General features: G+C 37.2%; 1 protein-coding gene across 1 annotated transcript in view; it reads right to left on the reverse strand.

The window, feature by feature from the left end:
* The window catches only part of LOC131988618 (chromosome partition protein Smc-like), an 83,026-nt gene that overhangs the window by 4,937 nt on the left and 55,655 nt on the right, over nt 1-22,434 (reverse strand). Inside the window, exons 4-28 of the mRNA XM_059353770.1 lie at nt 21,767-21,829; nt 21,581-21,643; nt 21,240-21,302; nt 21,095-21,157; nt 20,738-20,800; nt 20,550-20,612; nt 20,428-20,460; nt 20,210-20,272; nt 20,065-20,127; nt 19,923-19,985; nt 11,138-11,200; nt 10,965-11,027; nt 10,813-10,875; nt 10,688-10,720; nt 10,467-10,529; nt 10,322-10,384; nt 10,179-10,241; nt 9,771-9,833; nt 9,625-9,687; nt 9,484-9,546; nt 9,077-9,139; nt 8,931-8,993; nt 8,789-8,851; nt 8,414-8,476; nt 8,271-8,333 (exon numbers count right to left, since the gene is read on the reverse strand). Coding sequence (XP_059209753.1) covers nt 8,271-8,333; nt 8,414-8,476; nt 8,789-8,851; nt 8,931-8,993; nt 9,077-9,139; nt 9,484-9,546; nt 9,625-9,687; nt 9,771-9,833; nt 10,179-10,241; nt 10,322-10,384; nt 10,467-10,529; nt 10,688-10,720; nt 10,813-10,875; nt 10,965-11,027; nt 11,138-11,200; nt 19,923-19,985; nt 20,065-20,127; nt 20,210-20,272; nt 20,428-20,460; nt 20,550-20,612; nt 20,738-20,800; nt 21,095-21,157; nt 21,240-21,302; nt 21,581-21,643; nt 21,767-21,829 — 1,515 coding nt within the window. The remainder of the gene's footprint in view (nt 1-8,270; nt 8,334-8,413; nt 8,477-8,788; nt 8,852-8,930; nt 8,994-9,076; nt 9,140-9,483; nt 9,547-9,624; nt 9,688-9,770; nt 9,834-10,178; nt 10,242-10,321; nt 10,385-10,466; nt 10,530-10,687; nt 10,721-10,812; nt 10,876-10,964; nt 11,028-11,137; nt 11,201-19,922; nt 19,986-20,064; nt 20,128-20,209; nt 20,273-20,427; nt 20,461-20,549; nt 20,613-20,737; nt 20,801-21,094; nt 21,158-21,239; nt 21,303-21,580; nt 21,644-21,766; nt 21,830-22,434) is intronic.

Below are 22,434 nucleotides of genomic sequence, written 5' to 3' on the forward strand. Positions count from 1 at the left end.
AGTATATTGCATCCACTCTAGTTGTTTCTAGTTGTTATTATTATTACTACTATTATTGTCTTTAATCATCTCCAGTAATATATTATTACTACTAATACGAATAATCAAAAATATAGTATTACATTACAAGTATTGCATTACCTAAATAGTTTTTCTAACTACATGCTGTATGGAGTAAGACCGCTGTCAAAAAGATGTGTCCATGTTATAAGCATTCGTATTTGTAATGATAAACATTTGTGTGTAAATAAAAAAGTTGTACCCAAAATTCTGCTGTCACACACATGAGTCTGATAAATTATTAGGGTTAGGATTGTTTTTATGTGAGTATGAATCTAAAAGCTGTGAGTGCAAAGTCTTGTGAATACAACTCTAATTTCTACGACTACGAGTCTTCACTGTGAACACGAATTCAAGTTTGTGGGTACGAGTCGAAAAACTGTTGAAATGACGTCACAGGCAGGTCACAGGCAGGTCACAGGGGAAAGCAATCGAACCCCGAAAAATGCGCCGAAGGATGGCTGACAACATGGACACCGTCGGGGAAGCATCATCATCATCATCACAGGTAAAGTAAATAACACATCCAACATTTATTTATTTTTATTTAGTTGTTTATTTCATGAAATTGTACTGTTTTGAATAATATGAAGTTTATGGACATTAAGACATTCTGCTTTAGCTTACAAGCTAACCACATGTCAGTTACTGCTTGTGTAACCAAACAATAGAATTAGTCAGAGTCCTGACAGCAGTTTACTATCAATCCAGAATTTATTTATTATATACATGTATATCTGAGATCAGACACACAAGTGTGGTTTGCATGGGTCCAGACTAGTAATATTAATTAATAATTTAATAATTGATATTTGTTGTATTAACTTGCATGCTAATGATTGGCATACATTATTTTGCTAAAAATACAAAATTATTTTTTATGTCTGTCCAGCCTATGTGGGATAGAGATAGAGAGATCAGTATCTATCTCTAGAGTCCTAGAGATAGATACTGTATGTTGGTAAATTACTATGTTAACAGTGGCATTTAGCCTAATGCATCAAACTTGTTGTTTACAGGGACCAGTAGCTGCTCGGTTATCGGAACGTCTGAAATCAAGGATTACAGATGTGTTGAATCAACCACACTTGAATTTGGACTATTTACAATACATTGTAAATCAAGAAACATTCATTGTGACGGCTGCCTCCAGTACTTTAAACATCCCAGCTGAAATTGTGGAGTGTCTTTTATCCCTTCAAAGTAAGATCCACGTAGCTGTTTCCCAAGAGAGTCCCTGTGCTTTTATTAGAGTTGGAGGACGAGGCCGACCAAAGTTTTTAAAACAGTACAATTTCATGAAATAAACAACTAAATAAAAATAAATAAATGTTGGATGTGTTATTTACTTTACCTGTGATGATGATGATGCTTCCCCGACGGTGTCCATGTTGTCAGCCATCCTTCGGCGCATTTTTCGGGGTTCGATTGCTTTCCCCTGTGACCTGCCTGTGACCTGCCTGTGACGTCATTTCAACAGTTTTTCGACTCGTACCCACAAACTTGAATTCGTGTTCACAGTGAAGACTCGTAGTCGTAGAAATTAGAGTTGTATTCACAAGACTTTGCACTCACAGCTTTTAGATTCATACTCACATAAAAACAATCCTAACCCTAATAATTTATCAGACTCATGTGTGTGACAGCAGAATTTTGGGCACAACTTTTTTATTTACACACAAATGTTTATCATTACAAATACGAATGCTTATAACATGGACACATCTTTTTGACAGCGGTCTTACTCCATAATGCTGGTACCAAAGGCTCATCGATAGCTGTCCAGTGTATAAAGTCCCTTGTTTTATTATAAATGTATTTTATATTCTATATTTACTTCAATTAGTCTATCTACTAAAACATGGAGGGCAAATGAGGCTTTAGTTAGTGAAGTTATTTCATATAATATTCACATTCAATAACGATAATACATTGTCGATTTGCTATTGGTTTATGGATTATACACCAGTTCAGTATATGGATGCCGAAAGAAAGTTCAAATCCATGTTCAAAATAGCCATAATGAAGACATCAACCATACAGAAGTTCTAAAATGGTGGCTCTAAAATGAGGTTGCTTTTCTGGATAGGTTACTTTTGTTGTGTGTTGAAATTAACTGAACAAATACAAAAATTGTTGCATTTGGAGTCCACTGCCATTTGCCAGTAATATTTAAAAAGTTCAGAGCACTGTTGGTAACACTATATAGTACTGGCTTTTCTGGATATAGGTTACTTTTGTTGTGTGTTGAAATTAAATAAATAAACAAATACAAAATTGTTGCATTTGGAGTCCACTGCAATTTGCCAGTGATATTTAACAAGCTCAGAACACAGTTGGTAACACTTTATTTTACAGGGTCCCTAATACAATGTATCCAACCTATGTACTTAGTAAAAAGTAAAGTGTTACTGCACTGTTTGAGCAGTGCTTTGTAGCCTAATATTGCTGTTGATTATGTGAAAATGTTCTGAAAGCACTAGGCACAAGTAGTTACATATAGTTTGAAATACAAAATAATCCATTCCAAAAACGTATAAAAGCTGCAAGCAATGATGAAGGGGCATGTATAGTGGATGGCACCAAGGCTGGTTGAGACCAGGTTTTTTTCCTAGGTTCTAAGCTGGTTTAATGTCAATAAGAGTTAAAGTTTAACACCAGGATGCTCAAAGATCAGAATGGCAGCCAAATTCTGATGAGCAAAATAGTTTTGGAGCTATTTGGAGAGGTCTGGCAATATCACCAGACATTGAAAAATAAGTTTGCAATCACCAAATTGTTTAGGTGTTCCCAGGATGACGTCATGACTCTATATACCAAGTTTGGTTAAGATATGTTAAAGGGTTGCTGAGAAATAGGCTAACTTCCTGTTTGGCGACTTAGCCATTAAGTGTGATTGGTTGTCACGGTCAAGCACCTTTAGACTTCAAGAAGCTGTTGAATGCATTCGTGTGTAATGGATACCTCGTTTGTGAAACACGGATGAATGGGTCAAAAGTTAATAAACATTCAACTTTGACCTGTTGGTGGCGCTAGAGCTCTTGAGCTAGAGTTGCCTACACAGTATCACCACTTGAACTCAAGTAATGGGTGGTCTGCTGTTAAATTATTACAATATTGGGGAATTATTACATTATCAGGACTTGCGAAATGAAGGCTAACCTGATAATGTAATAACTTCCCCTTAATGTAATACTTTATTACATTATTGGTAAAAAGTGTATTACATTATTGGGAAATGCACTTTATTACATTATCGGGAAGTTATTACATTATCAGGTTTTATTACATTTTCAATGGACTCAAGTGCAGATTTTTATAACATTAACGGGGTTATTACATTAACGGGAATTTATTACATTATCAGGTTCTACACCCACGCTGTCACAGTGGGACTAACGCTTATATTGTACATTTATCCCTTCTCCTATCTACGTTCATCTTGGCTTAATCTGTTTGAATCAAGTGTTCATTTTATTTTTGATTTATGAATATATATATATATATATATATTTTTTTTTTTCATATGAAGTATTAATGGGTCCATTAAAAGGGGGATCTGTTCCTTCTGATGCTTCTTTACATAATTTTGCTTGGTCATTTGATTTATGATTGCAAGATGGTATTTAAAAAAAGAAAAAAGGGGGAGGGAAAAAGAAGGAGGGAAGAAAAGGGGGAAAGGATAAATCTGGTTAGTTTAATACTTTACTGGCCATATATTTTCCCTGTTTGTTTGATTGTTGTTGGGTTTTTTGCATGTTAATTAAAAGTAAAAAACAACAACTATTAATAATCAAATAAAGTAATAAAAATGAAATGAAATAAAATAAAATTTAAGATTAAACACTGTAAAGAACTTATTTGTTTTATATTGGTTTGTAGATGGCTCCTCATTGCTGTGTCAGCAGCCCCAAAGAAGCTCTTGTATGCTCTCATCTACCGGTGCCTTCACAGGGGTTACTCAGGGCTGTCCCCTGGCATACCGGTCTCTTTTTGTTTGTTCTCCCCAGCTAATAATCAGCTACTTATGTGCACTTATTTTATTCTGCCAATTTCTGTGTATCTCTCTAATTTTCTACTTTGGATTACTCTTTACTGCAACTTCATGTTGCCTTTTGTTTTGTTTGTTGCATCTTTCTTCAGTGGATTACTTATCTGTGCTTAGGTCACTACCCTATAGGTTATTTTACTTTATTTTAGGAGCCTCACTCAGTGTTCAATGTATTGTCTTGTCTTACTTGTGTACATGCCCTTCAGAAATTGTGTTGCACTGGCAAACTTCCTCACTTAAAGAGAATCATGTCTGGTCTTAATCTTTGACTTTAAATGTGCGAGGGTTAAACTCTCCAGTAAAAAGACTGAAGTGCCTGCAATATTTAAAACAGAAAAATGTGGATATCGCCTTAATGCAAGAAACTCACTTGAAGTCTGTTGATGTCATCCGATTCCAGAATAAACCGTACAAAGTGTTAGTTTCTTCCTCTGCCCTAAATAAGACGAAGGGAGTGCTAATATTGACTAGAAGAAAATTATAATTTTCTTTAAAATCCTCTGGTTATGACAGTGAAGGAAGATTTTGTTACGCAATAGTGACCCTTAACAATACTAAAATCTGTCTGGCCTCAATCTATGCTCCTAATGTCTTGAATCCTGATTTTTTTTTAATTCATCAAATCCACTTTGTTGTCACTTCCTGATGCTACTCTGATCCTGGCAGACGACTTTAATTTGTTAGTTGATCCTGATGTGGACTCCTCCAGTTCTGTATCAGCTTCAAAAAGGGCCTCATCCGCCTATATAACATCTTTTCTAAGAGATTTAAACATAGTTGATATCTGGCGTTTATTAAATCCAACTGCCAAGGATTATACCTTTTTTTCATCACGACATCATTTATTCTCTCGTATCGATTACTTCTTTATTTCTCCGATTTTATTAAAGTGCACGTCCTGTGCATCCATACTTCCCATGTTACTTTCTGATCACTCCCCAATCATACTCTCTCTGGATAACGTCCTAGGACAGGCTAAAGTTAAGAGATGGCGATTTAATACAACTCTATTGTTTAATAAGAATTTTTTTGCATATATCACTCAGAGTGTGAGTGATTTCTTGTCTCTTAACTCTGATTCAGATGTAAATCCTCATGACCAATGGGAAGTAATTAAGTGTCACATAAGAGGAGCATGCACCTCTTTTTCTTCGTACCTGAATAAAAGTCGTTGTGAAAAAATTGAGAAAATTGTCTCTTTGACAATAGCCCTTTTTGAATCCCAACAAAAATCTAACTATAGCGAGCACAGGCAGACATTGCTATCTTCAGCTAAATTAGCATATAAGTCACTTACCACTGCACAGGCTGAATACCTTCATATGAGAACTCGACAAAGGCATTATGAATATGCTGAAAGACCCAGTAGGCTCCTGGCTTTAAAATTAAAGAAATCTGAACAGTTGGCCTCTAAAGAGTGTGTTAGAGATGGAAATGGTAGGTTGTGCACCCATCCATCTGATATAAATTATGCTTTTACTTCTTTTTACTCTACTTTGTACTCTTCTGAAACATCTAATGAGAGCCATGATATGGTAGAGTTTCTTAACTCTCTGAACCTACCGTCTCTTTCGCCTACGCAGGCTTGTCAACTAGACGCTCCTAATACTCTAAAAGAGCTCAAGGATGCTCTAGATGTGATGCCAAAAAACAAATCGCCTGGTCTGGATGGAATTCCTCCTGAATTGCTTTCTGAGCTTTGGCATATAGTAGGTCCTATCCTCCTTGACTCTATTAACTATTTTTTCTTGGTTGGCTCTTTTCACAGAGATCAAAAAATAGCATTAATTTCTCTTCTTTAGAAAAGGATAAAGACCCAATGGAGTGCGCTAGTTATCGCCCTTTATCGCTTCTTAACTGTGATCTCAAATTATTTGCTAAAGTGCTTTCGAGGAGGTTAGATTCATGTATCACATCTCTAATCCATCCAGACCAGACCGGGTTTGTTAAGAGCCATTTGGCTTCTGACAACATCCGCCATTTATTACATATAATCGAGGCATCAACTGACGACCCCCCATGGGCTGTATTATCTTTAGATGCAGAGAAGGCCTTTGATCGCGTAGAATGGAATTATTAGTGGGCAGTGTTGTATCGTTTTGGTTTCGGACCCATCTTCATAAAGATGGTTCGTACACTTTACTGCTCTCCTTCTGCGCGTGTTCAAGCGGGTCACCCTGGCTCCTCTAACTTCACTTTATCAAGAGGAACCAGGTAAGGTTTCCCTCTTTCTCCGGGCCTTTTTGCCCTGGCTTTGGAACCATTAGCCCAGGCAGTCAGGGAAAGTCAAGACATTCTCCCTATTACAATTAAAGGAACACAGCATCATATTTCTTTGTACGCGGACGATATTTTATTGTACTTGTCAGACGTTGTCAGCTCGGTCCCTAATGTCTTTACTCTCTTTAGTAAGTTTGGCTCCTTCTCTGGTTATAAAATAAATTGGTCAAAATCCACACTCATTTTTTCAAAGAACTTAATTTTTTATGTAGGAAATTTATATGGAGGGATAAACCTCCCAGGATTAGCTTATCCACTCTTTCCCGTCCCAAATCTTTAGGTGGCCTCTCCCTTCCTAACTTTAAATACTATTACTGGTCCTTCCAATTAAGAGCCATTAACACGTGGATGGATACCTCATCAGATGCATCATGGCCTACGTTAGAAAATGCTTTGTCTGCCCCAAACAGAATTCAAGACTTACCATTCTCTGTTATCAAACAAGAAAATGTAGAACGCTTTATGGGTCCTATTATCTCAAACACATTATCTGTCTGGTGTTGCATAGAAAAACATTTTTCCATGGAATGTAAATTTCATGAACTTTCACCTATCTGGCATAATAATGCCTTGCTCTCTGGGTCTGTACCTTTGGAATTTTCACAATGGTCAAAACAAGGTATACACGTGTTAGGCAACATTTTTAACCATCAAGGACTTTGTTCCTTTCAAGATCTGAAGGATCGTTACTCACTTCCAGGCACTTCTTGGTTTTTTTATCTTCGGCTTCGCACTGTACTCAAAACATATGGTGTTCCTTGGACTGCTCCTTTAATTCAGCACCCCTTGGTAACTATTCTTACGAACAGAACCAAACTGGTCGCATCAACATATAAGAAACTCTCCTTACATAATTTAAAACCACTTCCAATAATCAAAAGCTGGGAAAATTACTTTAAATCCTACAAGATAGAGTGGAGGTGGTCTATCATTTGGAACACAATTTTCTCTTCATCTAAAAATTCAGCCCACCAGATCATTCATTATAAATTTGCACATAGATTTTATTTCACTCCAGAGCGCAGATTTAAAATGAAATTAACTGACAGTGACTGTTGCACTAAATGCACTGAAGCTTTGAAGGGAGACTTGCTACATATGTTTTGGTCCTGTTCAGTTGTCAAACCTCTTTGGAAATATATAAATGATATTACTAACACTATTATAGATAAAGTTTTTCCCTTATGTCCTATTCTATATCTTATTGGATCTAATCCCAACATTTTAGTTTCATTTCAGCAGAAAAGAATAATACTAGCAGCTTCTATGGCTGCCAAGAAAACCATTATAAAGAACTGGTTTGAACCTGTCACGAATTTCAAGAGAACCTGGCCTTTATTGTTTTTTGATGTCTGTCTTCTTGAGAGGTCGACAGCCAGGATTAATAATGCTAGACCTGAAACCATACTCAATTGGTCTAAAGCTATTGCTGTGGTCCAAGGGTTACTTTGAATTTAATTAACGTTTCATATGATTCTCTTTTTATCCTGGAATCTGTGTATATTACCAGTCTCTCTATATTTCTGTTTGGGCTAAATGCATGTTGTTGGTTTTTTTTTTTACGTTCTTTTGTTTATTTGTCTGTTTTCGCCATGTGGCTTTGTACTGGTGTATCGTTGTTTTCATTTTTGTTGTTGTGGTTGTCCTTTATAATATTCTTTGTATGTTGTTTGTGTGTACATTATGTCAAATTTGTAAATATGTTTCTGAGTCTTTGTTGTCTAGAATTGTGTTTTAGTGTTTTGTTTTCATATTGTGGCTCCTAATGAGTAATCCACTGTTCTTTTCTTTGTATATTCGTTAATAAAAATTATATAAAAGAAAAAAAAAAACGCAGTGAAATTAATCAACAGTTAGTTTGAAACCTTCAGAGAGTTACCTGAGTTCTGTGTGTGCAGATGTTCTAGCTGTTTCTCACTGATTCCCAGTCTGACCTCCAACTCTGAAGAGGAAACAGTACATTTCTGATTACCATTCATAATTAAAATAATAATTATAATTATAAAAAAATAAACAGTCTACCTGTAGTGTTGTTGTGTTTGTCTGTCAGTCTGGACTCCAGAGAGGAAAGCTCAACAGACTGAACTGAAAACACAAAATCAAAACCACCAAAATTTGACAATAAAAAGCATTAGAATATTAACGTTTATTGTCATTAGTTATAATAATGTATTTCTTATTAAAGTCAGTTTTGTTGTTTTTTTGTTTTTTTTGTTTTGTTATTCAGGTTCTGTGAAGAACCCTCATATGTTTGAACCATCAGGGATCAATCATGTTTATGAAGGAGTTTGTCTGGGAAACCTGCTGGATCCTTTACAGTTTATAAAGGAGTTCCTCAGGGAAACCTGATGAATCCTCTACAGTTTCAGCATGAAGATAAATGTTGAAGGTTTTTACCTGAGTTCTGTGTGTGCAGATGTTCCAGCTGTGTCTCACTGACTCTCAGTCTGACCTCGAGATCTTAAAAAAAACGTAATGTTTAGTGAAATAGTTAATAAAAGATGAATTCAGAGTAATATTGAGGAGTTGATGATGTTACCTGCAGTGTGATTCTGCAGCTGTTCCAGCTGTGTCTCAGAGGAACTCAGTCTGACCTCTAGAACTGATCAACAATCACATTTTATATCTTTGCTGAGTCTGAATTTGAACTCCTGCTCAGATTAAAAAACTTAATCATGAGTCTACCTGTAGTGTTGTTGTGTCCGTGAGTCACTCTGGACTCCAGAGAGGAAAGCTCAACAGACTGAACTGAAAACACAAAATCAAAACAACCAAAATTTGACAATAAAAAGCGTTAGAATATTAACATTTATTGTCATTAGTTATAATAATGTATTTCTTATTTAAGTCAGTTTTGTTGTTTTGTTTTGTTATTCAGGTTCTGTGAAGAACCCTCATATGTTTGAACCATCAGTGGTCAATCATGTTTATGAAGGAGTTTGTCTGGGAAACCTGCTGGATCCTCTACAGTTTATAAAGGAGTTCCTCATGGAACCATGATGGATCCTCTACAGTTTATAAAGGAGTTCCTCAGGGAAACCTGATGAATCCTCTACAGTTTCAGCATGAAGATAAATGTTGAAGGTTTTTACCTGAGTTCTGTGTGTGCAGATGTTCCAGCTGTGTCTCACTGACTCTCAGTCTGACCTCGAGATCTTAAAAAAACGTAATGTTTAGTGAAATAGTTAATAAAAGATTAATTCAGAGTAATATTGAGGAGTTGATGATGTTACCTGCAGTGTGATTCTGCAGCTGTTCCAGCTGTGTCTCAGAGGAACTCAGTCTGACCTCTAGAACTGATCAACAATCACATTTTATATCTTTACTGAGTCTGAATTTGAACTCCTGCTCAGATTAAAAAACTTAATCATGAGTCTACCTGTAGTGTTGTTGTGTCCGTGAGTCACTCTGGACTCCAGAGAGGAAAGCTCAACAGACTGAACTGAAAACACAAAATCAAAACAACCAAAATTTGACTATAAAAAGCGTTAGAATATTCACATTTATTGTCATTAGTTATAATAATGTATTTCTTATTTAAGTCAGTTTTGTTGTTTTGTTTTGTTATTCAGGTTCTGTGAAGAACCCTCATATGTTTGAACCATCAGGGATCAATCATGTTTATGAAGGAGTTTGTCTGGGAAACCTGCTGGATCCTCTACAGTTTATAAAGGAGTTCCTCATGGAACCATGATGGATCCTCTACAGTTTATAAAGGAGTTCCTCGGGGAAACCTGATGAATCCTCTACAGTTTCAGCATGAAGATAAATGTTGAATGTTTTTTACCTGAGTTCTGTGTGTGCAGATGTTCCAGCTGTGTCTCACTGACTCTCAGTCTGACCTCGAGATCTTAAAAAAAAACGTAATGTTTAGTGAAATAGTTAATAAAAGTTGAATTCAGAGTAATATTGAGGACTTGATGATGTTACCTGCAGTGTGATTCTGCAGCTGTTCCAGCTGTGTCTCAGAGGATCTCAGTCTGACCTCTAGAACTGATCAACAATCACATTTTATATCTTTACTGAGTCTGAATTTGAACTCCTGCTCAGATTAAAAACATAATCATGAGTCTACCTGTAGTGTTGTTGTGTCCGTGAGTCACTCTGGACTCCAGAGAGGAAAGCTCAACAGACTGAACTGAAAACACAAAATCACTCAGGAACACTGGTAGTCGTGATCATTTTTGTTTGTTTGCTGTTTATATAATTATTTTATTTATTAAACATTATAACAACTTGAATCATATTTTAAAATAATAATGTTAAATTCAATGTTTTTCTGATAACTCTGTGTACCTTTGATGAGAGTCATCAGCTGGTTTTCAGTGACTGCAGCACAGTCAAAAACAACATGCAAACAGATAATTAATGTGTGAATCTCATATTATCAACTTTATTTACTGCTACCACTTTCATTTTACCTGAGTTTCCGTTTGTAAGCTGCTGCAGGCGATCCTCAGTTTCATTCAGTCTGAAGCTCAAAACTGAAAGTGCACACAAAAATAGGAAACTGATCAGTTAATTATTTTAGACTCAGTAATCTGCAGTTAGTTTGAAACCTTCAGAGAGTTACCTGAGTTCTGTGTGTGCAGGTGTTCCAGCTTTTTCCCACTGATTCCCAGTCTGACCTCCAACTCTGAAGAGGAAAGAGGTCAGGGTTCATTGAAGTTTATTAAGGAGTTCCTCAGGGAAACCTGATGGATCCTCTACAGTTTCAGTATGAAGATAAATGTTGAAGGTTTTTACCTGAGTTCTGTGTGTGCAGGAATTCCAGCTGTGTCTCACTGACCCCCAGTCTGATATCCAACTCTGAAGAGAAAACAGGTCAGGTTTCATTCAAGTTTAAAAAGGAGTTCCTCAGGGAAACCTGTAGGATCCTATAAAGTTTATAAAGGAGTTCCTCAGGGAAACCTGCTAGATCCTCTACAGTTTATTAAGTTTCCTCTGAGAAACCTGCAGGATCCTCTAAAGTTTATAAAGGAGTTCGGTAACACTTTACAATAACCATCATTTATAAATGGTAAATAGACCATTTATAAATGGTTAACATATAGTTTATTAATGTTTAATCATCATTTATAGACAGCATATAGACCATTTATAAATGGTAAATAAATCATTTGTTAATGTTAAACCATCATATATAAATGGCAAATAGATAGTATATTAATGTAAGTTAAAAGTTACTTTACCATTAACAAACATTTGTTAATGATTTCCAAATGATACATATACCTTTAAGAAATTGGTTGTAAAACATTTATAGATTAAATATGTAGACCTATTGTTAGAACTTTGTAAATGGTTAATAATTGGTTTATAAACCATCAATAAACATTACTTTAATGGTTATTGTAAAGTTGCGACTGATGTTTATAATAATAATTAAATGTTTAAGAACCTGTTTATAAACCATCAATAAACATTACTTTGATGGTTATTGTAAAGTTGCGACTGATGTTTACAATAATAATTATTTGTTTAAGAAGCTGTTTGTAAACCATCAAGTAACATTTATTTGACTACATTAAATATTTTATTGGTGTCATTTGCACAAATAACAGAACTGCAGTAGATTTTAAACTACAAAACTTTAAACACATTTATGAACAAACCCTAAAGTCAATGTTGATTTGCAGCACTGCACTACAAATAAACAGGGTGGAAGGAAGAGAGAGACTTAAAAAGGTCAACACAACAGATAATCGATAAAACCTTTATTACAAAACTGTAATTGCCATGCAAACATTATTTTAAAATATTTAACATGAATGTGAAACAAAAAATATTTGCTGGCCTGATAAAAGAAAGAGACACATTAGAAGGGATTTGGTGCACCTCTAATTTGATAAATGTTCTTCTTAAATTGAAAAACAAAAATAACAGTGAAAAAGATGTAACAGTAGCCCATATTCTGTATAAATAAATAACATACAGTGGCTAATGGTCATGTTTAAACTTTTTGCATAACATATATAACTTCCAACATCCAAATACGGCTTCCCAATCTACTTCTTCTCCCTCTTGTTGTATGGTATGAGCTTACCCACCGCTTTATTTTTAGCTATTTTGGCCCTGACTTCTGCATCATTTTGAATCATGTACTCACTTTTGCTGACAAAGTCAGCTATCTTCTCTCTTTTATGGAATCCTGCCAGAAGTTCTTCAAACTTATCTGGGCAAGCTATGGCAAGCTCCGGGATTGCCGCTTTACATCTCACCGTCAGCTCTGTGACACCAGCGAATGCACATGCTTCGCACAAATTCTTTCCACTGTTGTATGCCCTCAACACCCTCTTGTATCTGGCAATGATCTCCGTGGGACGACAGGCTACAAAAGTAAGAGAAGTGTTAGTAAATAGGGGTGAACTGGTCAATCAACAACCATCCCCGTGATTCACCTCTTCTGCCAAGTGGTGTCTTTCCTTTTGCCACCTTCTTCTTCTTCTTCTTCTTTCCCTTTTCGATGTGGCTTTTATTTTGTCCCTATTCTTTTTGTACCGTTTTCTTCTTTTCCTCTCATCCTCTGAAGAGGAGGAGGAGGAGGACGAGGAGGAGGAGTAGTTGGACTCAGCAGATGAAGAGAAGGAGGTGGCTGATGAGGGGGGTGCAGATGATGATGACTCCTTCACTACAGCATTGGCTTGGCCTAAAAAGAGAAAATTGTGTAGTGTAAATAAAAATAATAATGATAACAACATAACAGTGTTTATAGCAAACAATGTGCTCACACTTTCGAAGACATGATAGTAGGGCTGCTCAAGCGGATTGGGAATTGTTTCGATTTGACTGATTCTGCTCATCAGATCCAGTTCTTATTGAATCTTAGAATCTCCAATATGATTCTAATATTTTTGGTGGGGAAGAAAATAATAATATTTATAACCAAATATAATAATAATATCATGAACCAAAATTAGGTTTGAATCCCCAAGTATACACTCCAAACTGGACTATCTTTTTACAACTTTTTGCAAGAAGATGATTGAACTAATTGAATTGAACTAATTTGAAATAAATTGTTTATTAATGGCCAGTATGCATCATGAAATTTTTATGATCCTTTTTAAAAAAAGTTTAACTTCCAGTATCTGTATTGAAAATTGGAGCAAAAACTATCGGTATCAAATTGTGTGGTATCACCCATCCCTTGTTGAAAGGCAGCATGTTGAAAGATGCAATAAAATGCTATTTCTCTGGAAAGTACGATTTAGATTTTAATGTGTGTGTGTGTGTGTGTGTGTGTATACCAACACTTAGATGTTAGTATAATAGTCAGTGTTGTGCAGTTTCTAGATTTATGAACCCTCAAGTACAATTTGACATAAGCTTAGGAATACAGTGACATTTGTAGTTTTGACCAATACTAAAGATACTTATCTAGTATCTTTATTTAGTCCATGTGCTTCACTGCAGGCAGTGTTCATATGTTTGGAAGGACAAAACTTATTCTGATACTGAGATAAGGATTAGGTACGGAGAGAAAGACGTTTTGAGGAGAAGGAAAAACCCTTACCTGCAACTTTTTGACGAAGGGAGGCCATCTCCTTTTTCAGTTTCCGGATTTTCAGTCTCAGCAGATGTTCTCTTTTCTTAGCCTTTTTGCTCATGACTGCTGCTGTTGGACTCCTAACTGAAAATGAGAGAAATAAAGTTGAGTGCATCTAAAATCATGTTGAAAAAAAATGTTATGCTAAGTATATGTCATATGTGAAAAGCTGGTTAAGGGAGTTGGAACAAAAGTAGAATATTAGAACATAATGGGAGATAAACTGAACAAGGAAGGGGTAATGATACTTTACAAAATGTAGATTCTATACTTATTCAAATTCTGAAGACAACAATTCAATGCCCAATTCTTTAATGTTGTGTGTTAAACATATTCATATTACGGGATATGTATTATACTACCAGGCCTAACAACTTTTCTGTGTGGAACCCTGGAATGGGTAATAAAGAAAAAAATAAGTTTAACAACACAGCACGTAACTGTACCCCACATCGGACAGCTTTGACAACATTCTATCAAAATTCCACATGAACTACTAATATAAATGATCATGATATGTTTCCAATTAATTAACTGGTGTGAAACTAGAGTCTAACTTCTTATCTTTCGAACCGAATATTGTTTTAACCGTGTATGTTAGCCTCGGGTTTACCAGAGTCGGCTAAAGGACGCTAACGCCGGCGAATTAGCTGTGTGCTAACTGTATCCCACATTGGACGGATCTCGGTTTTTGGGGGAAATTGTAGTTTCTGGGTAAGCCAAATAAATATCACTGTTATCTACACACCCAGACCTTACTTCTGTCCTTCACAATAAAATACAGTAAAAATAAAGATGTACTTAAATGCAATGCAGATGCGTCTGGTGATTGTCTGATATGATTGTGTCTACAGACCCCCCTCTGCCCACCTATATTTTGGTCTTTTTTAACAGATAAACATTAGCTAACTTACCGACAGTGTGAGATTTGTCTCCTCTGTCAGCATCAAGGGTGTCGCTGGAAATATAAAAATCATCTTCGTCATCTTGGATAGCGTTAGTTTCAGTCAGGTTCTTGCAGTCACCGCCATTGCTACTGTCGTCCGCCATGATGCTAACGTCGGGTGCTGTTGGCTGCGTTTTTCCTTTCCACGACGGCAGCGTTGCCAACATGTCTTCTTTTAAGGCTTTTCCAGACCTGGTGAAAGGTCTTTTGGGCATGGTGAAACAAAATGTTACTGAAAAAATCAGTCAAGTTGCATGCACATGTCAGGAGGCTGTCGTTGGAAAGAGACTAGTCCTAATAGGTCTGAATCATAATATGCATGAAGAGTGATGCTGCGTTCAAGTGTAACTAAATAAATTCTGATTCCGAGTAGGATAAATAAAATAACAGCCGGTATGTTTTCTCAACCCCCAGTTCTTCGTATGACATAATTTCACCATGGAATCGCCCACATCATTAAGAAAAATAAACATTTTATTACTTTTTATGAATTTTAATGATCTCAACCTCCGACTTTGTTACTCGAACGCACCTAGGTCTGGAATTGACGTGTTTCCCACCTCCGACCATACACAAACGCAGCACGACCTGTACTTCGCCTATGACCTGTGACCTCATGGCACACTTTTGGCGCAAACAGGAAGTCTGAATAGCTCAAGCAAGGGCCGCTGCCGTTTAACCCAAGCTCACGTATGGAAAAATGGCAGGTTTAGCCACTGAACTGAGGGAGTTAATTGAAGGCTCTATATCTAAAAGAAAACGCCTGAAACTTATACAATGGCTACAAAAAAGAAAGCTTCTCAAAAAGAAAATGAACTGCAACATTTGCCAACACAAAATGAAGATGAGGGACTGCAGTCGTGGAGATTTCTATAAATGGTAAGTAAAGTTACCCAATCTCTCTTGAATTTACTTAATCTGCACCAGATTACATCACAGTATTAAGTAATTTGTTTATTTATTTATTGTTAATGTATTTACTGCCTTATCTGTAAATAAAAAAAACAACTACTATTAGTTGTTCTATCTATGTACATGTTTTGTTAATCCTTCAAAACTGTTAATTTTTAGATTGTCATCATATTGAAACAAATTTTTGGAAAGGTCTTAAACCTAGATCACAGCAATTATGGTTTATTTTTGAATTTCAGTGGATCACTCACGAGTAACTGTTGTCCATAGGGTTTGTCAACAGAGGACCAACCACAAAGGCATTGAAACAAAATCAGTGCGACATGATGACAGATGACATTACTGGGAGTTCAAGAACACTTTCAAAGATGGCCAAAAAGCTGATCCCACTGGTTCTGCACCATGTTCGGATGGGATCTACAATACTGACTGATGAGTGGCGGGCCTACCGTCAGGCTCTGCCTGACTTTGGATACAAGCATTATACAGTCAACCACAGTGTTGAGTATGTCAATGCTAATGTGACCGGGTGAGCCATTTCCCTCCTGGTCACTGCATGACGCTGTGCCAGCTGTGTGCAGGTTAATTGGGGCGGGGCGTGGTGTGTGTGTGATTAAAACAGGTGTGTTGGTCACCACTCTCCCTTTTCTGATTCTACACTGCCGCCCGTCTGGTGTGTTGGTCGCCGTGCAGGTCCGTGTCTCCTCCTCGCAACATTAAGGTAGGCATCCCGTCCTAACTGCCGTCTTGTGTTACTTTTATTTGGCCCTGGAGCTTCATCCTCCGCTCCGTTGCAGTGGCATGGAGCGACGGTGAGCCGGAGGGGGCGAGCAGTTCGGTCGGAGCGTGTGCAGTAGAGCTCAGAGGTAGGCTGCTCTTAATTGTCTGCTGTTGCAGTTTGCCTCTCAGTGCGCTAGTTGTGACACTCTCTCTTTGTCGCTGTACAGCGGGGCGCTGTAGCCAGCGTCTCCCACTCTCCTAGTCTGCACTTATCCGTTTGGCGTCCTGGTGTGTATCCGGTCATCGGCCACCACGACAAGGTCTGCTGCTGTCCTGGCTCTGCTAAGTGTGGACGGAGAAGCTCCACTGTCTCGGGTCACTCCACGTGCCCACAGTTTCGGTCCTTTGTGGACGAGATTCAGACAAATTAAAGCCAAGTTTGGCTCGCCTGTCGCCTGTCCTTTTTAATTAGTTTTTATAAGTCAATATTAATTTTAAAGAGTAAATATTTCGTTTTTTTAATTAACCTTGTTTCTGTTTAGGGTTTGATTAATATAGTTTGGGTTGTTTTTCTTATTATGTTAGGTTGATAAGTATATTCTTTTGTTTAATTTTTGATTTGTTTTAACTGAAATGCCCCAGATGTCCCCACACTGTGCCGGATCTTAATTTGTTTTCTTATTTTATTATAGGTGCTGGCACGCCCGCCGATAGGGGGGGACAAACGGGTCTGCTGTCCCGGGCCCAGGGTAGGGGGGGGGGCCCAGAACTGGGCCCTCATTAAATTATGGAATGATTAAAAAAATAAAATGAAATAGGCCTATTTGTGGAAAAAATATGTAATATTTATTTGAGTTAAAAGCTTTTTATTTGTTTTCTTCCTAATTGTCCTTGAACTAGTGGTCAAGAACCCCCCCACCCCCAACACAAAAATGGTTTGGCCACTGATCAAACTTTGATGTTGCCGTTTGATTTGAAGTTCGCTCAAAATGTCCGGTAAACACAAGTCCGGTGCTCAGAAACGGAAAGAAAAGAGAAGACAAGAGGAAGAAAATGGAGGCCTTATTTTATGAACAAATATTTTTTTAAAAGGTGGTGACGGTGAAGCTGGGACTAGTAAAGTGAACGTAGAGCAAGGTAAGAAACAGCGCAGCCAATGTTTACAGCCTTGTAACGTAACCTAACAAGCTCGCTCTAATGTTAACGTCCATTAGCTTGTATGAAAGCCTGACACAACACGTTATCTTTGACAGAAACAAAGTTTGGTAGCTCCGTCAGAGAGGATGAGACAGAGAGGGGAGAGATCCAGCAGCTGTCAGGTGACAGAGAGAGTGATGCGGGAGGAGAGGAGGGACAGGCTACCGGTGAGAGAGAGAGAGAGAGAGAGAGAGAGAGTCATTTATAGTTTATTTATTTATTTAGTCAGTTATTTTCGTGCTAGTGTCAGAATTCCAATACATATGAAGAGTGTATTTAGCAACAGCGCATGTGTAGTTTGTTAATCTTAACCATTATTGTCTCTTGTCAAAGAGAGATGTGAGGAGAGGAAAGGAGAGGAGAGGAACAGGAGAGAATGTTTTTGCTTGCAATGTTTTATTAAATTAATATTTAATTTATTTTTTAAGTATAAAATAGATTCATAAAGCTCATTGCACAAATAGGCTATCTGCAAAAAAGCTTTTTGTAAATCAGGGATATTATACTTGAAAGATGGGAATTAGCCCCTTATTTCAAAATATATACTCATAGTCTACAGGGTAAATAGCTGCACATTTAGTCATGGCTTATAAGGAAAGAGGAGAGGAGAGGAACAACAAGAGAAAAGGAGACATCTGGGCGCGGGGGCCCCATCTAAGATAATCTCGTCCTGGGCCCAGGCAAGACTGTCAGCTGGCCTGGGTGCTGGGCCCAAGCGAGCGGCAGCCTTCCCCTGGTGGTGGTGTTTGACACCGTTTGGTTGTAGTGCACTGGTGGTTTAGTTTGCATTTTTTCCCTTTTTAGTTCCCTGCCGCCGTGGTAAGCCCAGCCCTGATTGTTATCTTTTGTTTTCCCCCGCCAGTGTGGTGGCCCCATCTGGGTACACTTATTCCATTTTGCCATACACTTATTTTAGTTATTTTAATAATTTTGTTTAATAAAATTTATTTACTTGGAAACCACGACCTCTGGCCCGTGTGTGTGATTTCAGACATGTGTTGGCCTTTATAGGGCAATTTCCTGGGTTAGAATCCCAGGTGGCGTTGTTGGCAACTCACATTACACATATACACGCATACACAAACACACTCACACCCGCTCCCGCCACACTAACACAGGCTGCCACACAACACATTGAGAGGGCCTGGAGGAGCTACAAGGAGACCATCGGGAGACTCCGAGGGAATCGCACCGAGGATCTACTAAGAGATCCCCTGATTATGATTGAGTGGAATGAATGGCTGGGTAAAAAACACTATAATAGTCCATTGGGACGCCTGCTCCATGATATTGCAAAGCAATACAAATAGACAAATAAATTATGCCAAAAAGGCAACACTTTGACATTCCAGAGTTTGTGATGTTGTTCTTTGCTTTGTTGTGTATTGTTAATTTGTGGAAATATGGGGTGAGTAGACAATGAAATATTAAATTTTAAAGTGCAGTGTGCCTGAATATTGTACCATGAATTAATTTTAAAATTAAGTTGTCATTTTTTAGTTGTAATCATAGACTGTATAAATAGGTTGTAATCCCACCATTCTTGTCTACCACCATGTTTATCTGTTGTACAGTGCTGCATGTTATTGACTCTGTTCATAAATTTGTTCAATACGATGATCAGACCCTATTCTTTTATCAATGCAAATTAATCCCTTTTAGATGACCAATAAAAGAAGTCAGATAAATGTTACTTGATGGTTTACAAACAGCTTCTTAAACATTCAATTATTATTATAAACATCAGTTGCAACTTTACAATAACCATCAAAGTAATGTTTATTGATGGTTTATAAACAGGTTCTTAAACATTTAATTATTATTATAAACATCAGTCGCAACTTTACAATAACCATCAAAGTAATGTTTATTGATGGTTTATAAACCAATTAACTAATATTAATTAATTTACAAAGTTCTAACAATAGGTCTACATATTTAATCTATAAATGTTTTACAACCAATTTCTTAAAGGTATATGTATCATTTGGAAATCATTAACAAATGTTTGTTAATGGTCAAGTAACTTTTAACTTACATTAATATACTATCTATTTGCCATTTATATATGATGGTTTAACATTAATAAATTATTTATTTACCATTTATAAATGGTCTATATGCTGTTTATAAATGGTGATTAAACATTAATAAACTATATGTTAACCATTTATAACCAGGAGTTCCTCAGGGAAACCTGATTTTACCTGAGTTCTGTGTGTACAGATGATCCACCTGTGTCTCACTGACTCTCAGTCTGACCTCCAGAGCTAAAACAAAAAATAATATTTAATGAAATAGTTAATAAAACATGAATTCAGAGTAAAATTGAGGAGTTGATGATGTTACCTGCAGTGTGGTTCTGCAGCTGTTCCAGCTGTGTCTCAGATGATCTCAGTCTGACCTCCAGAGCTGATCAACAATCACATTTTATATCTTTACTCAGTCTGAATCTTAACTCCTGCTCAGATTAAAAACATAATCATGAGTCTACCTGTAGTGTTGTTGTGTCCATGAGTCACTCTGGACTCCAAAGAGGAAAGCTCAACAGACTGAACTGAAAACACAAAATCACTCAGAAACACTCAAAGTCGTGATCATTTTTGTGTGTTTGCTGTTTATATGATTATTTTATTTATTAAACATAACAACTTGATTCACATTTTAAAATCATAATGTTAAATTCAATGTTTTTCTGATAACTCTGTGTACCTTTGATGAGAGTCTTCAGCTGGTTTTCAGTGACTGCAGCACAGTCACAAACAACATGCAAACAGATAATAAACGTGTTAATCTCATTATCAACTTTATTTACCACTACTCTTTTATTTTACCTGAGTTTGTGTTTGTGAGCTGCTGCAGACGATCCTCAGTTTCATTCAGTCTGAAGCTCAAAACTAAAAGTTCACACAAAAATAGGAAACTGATCATTTAATTATTTTAGATTTGGTTTTAAAGCAGCAGAGTCTGTTGGCCAAACACTCAGTAAACTGCAGTTAGTTTGAAACCTTCAGAGAGTTACCTGAGTTCTGTGTGTGCAGGTGTTCCAGCTTTTTCCCACTGACTCCCAGTCTGACCTCTAACTCTGAAGAGAAAACAGGTCAGGATTCATTCAAGTTTATTTAGGAGTACCTCTGGGAAACCTGCTGGATCCTCTACAGTTTATAAAGGAATTCCTCAGGGAAACCTGATGGATCCTCAACAGTTTCAGTATGAAGATAAATGTTGAAGGTTTTTAACTGAGCTCTGTGTGTGCAGATGTTCCAGCTGTGTCTCACTGTCTCTCAGTCTGACCTCCAGAGCTAAAAAAAAATCATGTTTAATTAAATAGTTAATAAAACATGAATTCAGAGTAAAATTGAGGAGTTGATGATGTTACCTGCAGTGTGATTCTGCAGCTGTTCCAGCTGTGTCTCAGAGGATCTCAGTCTGACCTCCAGAGCTGATCAACAATCACATTTTATATCTTTACTGAGTCTGATTTTGAACTCCTGCTCAGATTAAAAACTTAATTATGAGTCTACCTGTAGTGTTGTTGTGTCCGTGAGTCACTCTGGACTCCAGAGAGGAAAGCTTAACAGACTGAACTGAAAACACAAAATCACTCAGAAACACTCGAAGTCGTGATGATTTTTGTTTGTTTGTTGTTTATATGATTATTTTATTTATTAAACATTATTACAACTGGATTTATATTTTAAAATAATAATGTTAAATTCATTGTTTTGCTGATAATTAGGTGTACCTTTGATACCTCAGCTGGTTTTCTGTGACTGCAGCACAGTCAAAAACAACATGCAAACAGATAATTATTGTGTTAATCTCATATTATCTACTTTATTCACTACTACCACTTTTATTTTACCTGAGTTTGTGTTTGTGAGCTGCTGCAGACGATCCTCAGTTTCATTCAGTCTGAAGCTCAAAACTGAAAGTGCACACAAAAATAGGAAACTGATCAGTTAATTATTTTAGATTTAGTTTTAAAGCAGTGGCCTGTTGGTCAAACACTCAGTAATCTGCAGTTAGTTTGAAACCTTCAGAGAGTTACCTGAGTTCTGTGTGTGCAGATGCTCCAGCTGTTTATCACTGACTCCCAGTCTGACCTCCAACTCTGAAGAGGAAACAGGTCAGGGTTCATTCAAGTTTATTAAGGAGTACCTCAGGGAAACCTGCTGGATCCTCTACAGTTTATAAGGAGTTCCTCTGGGAAACCTGCTGGATCATCTACAGTTTATGAAGGAGTTCCTCTGGGAAACCTGCGGAGACAGCCCTTCTCGCTGTGACTGAACAGCTTCACAAGGCGAAAGCGGCCTCTCTCTCATCTGTGGTGGTTCTACTGGACCTTTCTGCAGCTTTCGATACTGTTGATCATCAGATCCTCATCTCCACCCTTCTCCACCTTGGAGTATCAGGCTCTGCCCTCTCTCTACTCAAGTCCTATCTCAAGGGCCGCACCTTTCGTGTAACTTGGAGGGGTTCATCCATCCCACAATGGAAGGGACATAGGGACCGGGAAATGGTAAATATTCATTTGTTTCCTGCTAGTGTCAGAATTCCAATACATATGAAGAGTGTATTTAGCAACAGCGTATGTGTAGTTTGTTAATCTTAACCATTATTGTCAATGTCTGTCACTTGTCTTTCTTGTCTCTCTCTTGCAGAGAGAGATGTGAGAAGAGGAAAGGAGAGGAGAGGTAGAGCAGAGGAGAGGAACAG

The sequence above is a fragment of the Centropristis striata genome, chromosome 16, assembly GCF_030273125.1.
Source record: "Centropristis striata isolate RG_2023a ecotype Rhode Island chromosome 16, C.striata_1.0, whole genome shotgun sequence".
Lineage (NCBI taxonomy): Eukaryota > Metazoa > Chordata > Actinopteri > Perciformes > Serranidae > Centropristis > Centropristis striata.